Below are 3583 nucleotides of genomic sequence, written 5' to 3'. Positions count from 1 at the left end.
TTTTGTATATAAAAAATATATTTATTTCCAATTACAGTTGGCTTTAATGATTGCTTCTGAAAAGTGATGAAATATACAGTGCTATGTTTACCGTCACTGTCATAAGATAATCTAATACAGATACAGAGAACAATACATAAAGAATGCAAAAGCAGAGTATCACAGTTGAAACAACATTAGAGATGGAAGTGTTACAAACTATAACTGTGTGCTTTTCTTTGTGGCACACACCAGTATCTACTACACACTCCTCCAGTGTTTCTGACTGACCTGTTTGGTCAAGTATTAAAAAATGTACAACTTCTTTCAAATCAATGGAGATAGTGCTGATTACAGGATCAAAGATCATATTATGAATTCAGATAGAAATCACTCTTAGGTCTACAGTCAGTAAACATTATTTCGATACAAGTTAAATGTGTTGGTATTTTCTGTGCTGCCTTGACCGTCACGCTGGGAAATAGCTTACTGAACTAAGCTTTTTGAGTGAAACAGATTGCAGGTTGCGAGGGAACTGAAGTGATTGGACCATACAAATAGTGCGTACGGTATATATCACTTCAGAGGTAGCTGTTTGCCTGTAAGCAATCGGGCAGCGGTGCCATGCCGTGCTGTAAAAGCCAGCAGTCTACAAGCTGCAGTATCACCCAAGTGTCATTTTGATGATGTGAATCTGTCTCTGAGCTTGAGTTTAGAGTTGGTTCCTCTTTTCATTCCCCTCTACCATTGGTGAGCAAATTGGTTGAGTCTGATCTTAAGTGAGTTTGGAGATCAGCTGCTGGGAGAAGAGCCTCTTGAGCTGAGCCACCTCTTGAGACAAACAGCCGATCTGGGATCTGAGGCTGTCGTTCTCCATCATGTACTTGGTGTCTCTGGAGCCGTAACATCCAGAAGAGGGGAATTGATGCTGCTGCTCAAGTCCGCCACCGGCCTCCTCCCTGGGCCAGAGAGCCTGACCCTCCACCCTGCTGTCCCACCCGGCCTGCTGGTGGCTCCTCGGTTGGACGTTCGGCCCCACCGTGGCGACGGGCGGGCCGCTGTGTCTGCTGTCAGGAGGCAGGGACAGCTCGCCTCCGTCGCCGCCTTTGAAGCGGAGCTTGTGCGGAAGGCTTCTCAAGCCCTCCGCCAAGTCTTGTCTGCTGACACCCTGTCCCTCGCTGACCTCCGGGGGGCAGGGGTGAGAATCGAAGCCTTGCTGCTGCTCCTCCGCCACCGCTCTTGGGGAAGGTCGGCTGTGTTCGCTCAGTCCGTCATCGAAAAACACAGGGCTGCCCACATTTGAGCTACCAGGGGTGGAGAGGCCTGAGTCCTCGGATACACTGCCCATACTGCGGCTTGATGGCACCCCAGCTCCCCTCGGCCCATACATGGCACCCTGCTGTGGAGGGTGGGGCTGAATGTGGTGGGTGCTGGTGCTGGACTGTGCATTGAGGTATGAAGAGGCTTCACCGTGGGTCTGGTAGTAACGTGTTGAAGGGGGTGTCGGCTGGGTGCAGGAGGGTGCAGTGAGTGGCAGGATGGTCACATCGGATGGGTCCTTCACCAGGCCGAAGCGGAACTTGAGGGCCAGAAGCTCGGCCCTCAGGCGGGCGTTCTCCTCCAGCAGGCCCAGGACGCGCGTCTCCAGCACCACGTCGTTGGCCCGCCGCTTCTCCCGGGAACGCTTGGCCGCCTCGTTGTTCTTGCGTCGCTTGTCCCAGTAGCCTTCGTCTTTCTTCTCGTCTGGGATGAACTCCCGCTTGCGGCGTATGACGTTGCCGCTGTCGTCGTCACAGCTGTCGGTGTTGGCGTCCTCTTTGCATCTGAGGGCAGAGGTGCGGCCCAGCAGGGTGCGGGCCAGCTGGTTTGTGGAGGTCAGGATGGAAACTGCCTCATCAGTGAAGGACATGGACCTGCCAAGAGGCCCGGGCTCCGGTCCTTCTGCACCTCGGACTGGGAGATTCTGGATGACGCCACCCATAATTTGCCCCTTCATGTTCAAACACTCTTGATTTAACACAGCTACTGGACTGAGTGGAGGAGCTGAAGGGACTCAGCTGTGTGAAAGTCACTGAAGGTTGTGGATGTGTGGTTGAGGATGATCTGTGTTGCAATGGCTCCACCTAGTGGTCAAATAATACACAAATAATGAGGTTAAGATTTGTTTACATGCTTGGAAAAGTTTATAACGACATAATACAGCTGTCAGTTGTGTTGTACAGTCCCGCAATCTTCTGAACAGCAGGCAAAGACTGTAAGTTTTTTCAAAAATCTCTAATAAAAACAAAAACAAAAATAATTACAAGCAATCCAATGCTTTGATGAACCGACATGAATAAAGCCTAGTAGGCTACTGACTTACCTTTTAGCTTATTTGACACTTTAATTCTAACCGCATTTCTTCAGCAAAATTTGAACTTCTCATATGCAGTAGCAATCAGCATGTGTAATAACCATGTGTCAAATCACACAATTAAATAATCGTGTGTGCAATTTAGCCTGAAGGCTAAATTGAATGTGCTGCTGGTTGGTAAAATAAAATGTGACAGGTCAGATTTCTGTTTTAATTTGACTGTAGAATTTAGTCTATTTTTTTAGTCTAATTTTGTCTATAGAATTTATCTGCTTGATCTGAAACCAGGCTGCGATCTGGGATCAGATAAGAGGCAGGTAATTTCACAACCAGTGATCAATCAGAGTTACCGTGGTTTTAGAACAATACCAAAAAGCATTTACATTAAGCCCTAAATGATCGATCGTAGCCTATGTTGTTTATGAACCCGCCTTATATGAAAGTCCCATCCCACTGGAAATGTTGAATCATTCTCACTTTACCAACTATTTAAGTAAAACCAACCCATTCAGTCGAAAGACAAGCACCAATAAACGTGGTGATAAATCTTTCAGAAACAGACACCGTATAAATGGAATGAGACAACGTCTTACCCGCAAATTAAATATTGAAAAAGTTCCTCTCATTCCTTGATGAAAACCTCCTCAGTGAGAGTGGGGAGGCGCGTGGCGCTTGACAGGTCGCCTGGACGCTTCTGCTCTACAAAAACTGCCGCAACTCGTAATCTGTTCTTCCCCCGGTCGGTTCAGCTGGGGTCGGATCCTCACCCCGGCTGAACCCGGACGGCCTCAGCAGCAGCATAGGCCTCTTCACCTCCTACCATCCCCCCCACCCCCCTCCCCTCTCCCCTCTCCCCTCTCCCCTCTCCCCTCCCCCCTCCATGCTGCACCCTGGTAACGGGAAGCCAGCTGAGTCAAGCTAGTAGAGACAGGCAAGTAAAACCGGAACACGGGTTAGTTGCCTTCACAATAAAAGCCCACACGTTGTCACTGTCAATAGCACACTTCTCCACAATGAGCTGAATGTTTTGTACGTCTATGTTGTGTAAAAACTGAGGATCAGTCCAGAGTAGTAGCCTAGTAGTAGGCTAATAGTAGTGTTCCCCCCTTGCAAGCAAAGCCGAATAGACAGAAATATTTGTGGTAAAAATACAGTATATGCTGTGAAAAGGACATTTTATCCTACCAATTCCTCGTAAAATATATTCTTTATTTGTTAACTTGCCATTTTGTATAACTCAAAAAAAAAACC

The 3583-nt window shown here is 47.9% G+C and overlaps 1 protein-coding gene across 1 annotated transcript; it reads right to left on the bottom strand.

The window, feature by feature from the left end:
- On the bottom strand, nucleotides 1–3072 carry nfil3-3 (nuclear factor, interleukin 3 regulated, member 3). The gene is made up of 2 exons (XM_071913933.2): nucleotides 2926–3072; nucleotides 1–2102 (listed from the first exon to the last, which is right to left on the bottom strand). The coding sequence occupies exon 2, from the start codon at nucleotides 1973–1975 to the stop codon at nucleotides 755–757; it is 1221 nt and encodes a 406-aa protein (XP_071770034.2). The 5' UTR covers nucleotides 1976–2102; nucleotides 2926–3072; the 3' UTR covers nucleotides 1–754.
- Between the last annotated feature and the right edge of the window lie 511 nt (nucleotides 3073–3583).

Source organism: Centroberyx gerrardi, chromosome 3 (genome assembly GCF_048128805.1).
Source record: "Centroberyx gerrardi isolate f3 chromosome 3, fCenGer3.hap1.cur.20231027, whole genome shotgun sequence".
In the NCBI taxonomy this organism is placed as follows: Eukaryota; Metazoa; Chordata; class Actinopteri; order Beryciformes; family Berycidae; genus Centroberyx; species Centroberyx gerrardi.
The sequence above is the reverse complement of the archived record's forward strand: the minus strand, read 5'-3'. Positions and strand labels throughout refer to the sequence as shown.

What these genes read in the sequence shown, in the direction of transcription:
- nfil3-3 (XM_071913933.2), bottom strand. Translation starts at nt 1,975, where the DNA reads ATGAAGGGGCAAATTATGGGTGGCGTCATCCAGAATCTCCCAGTCCGA.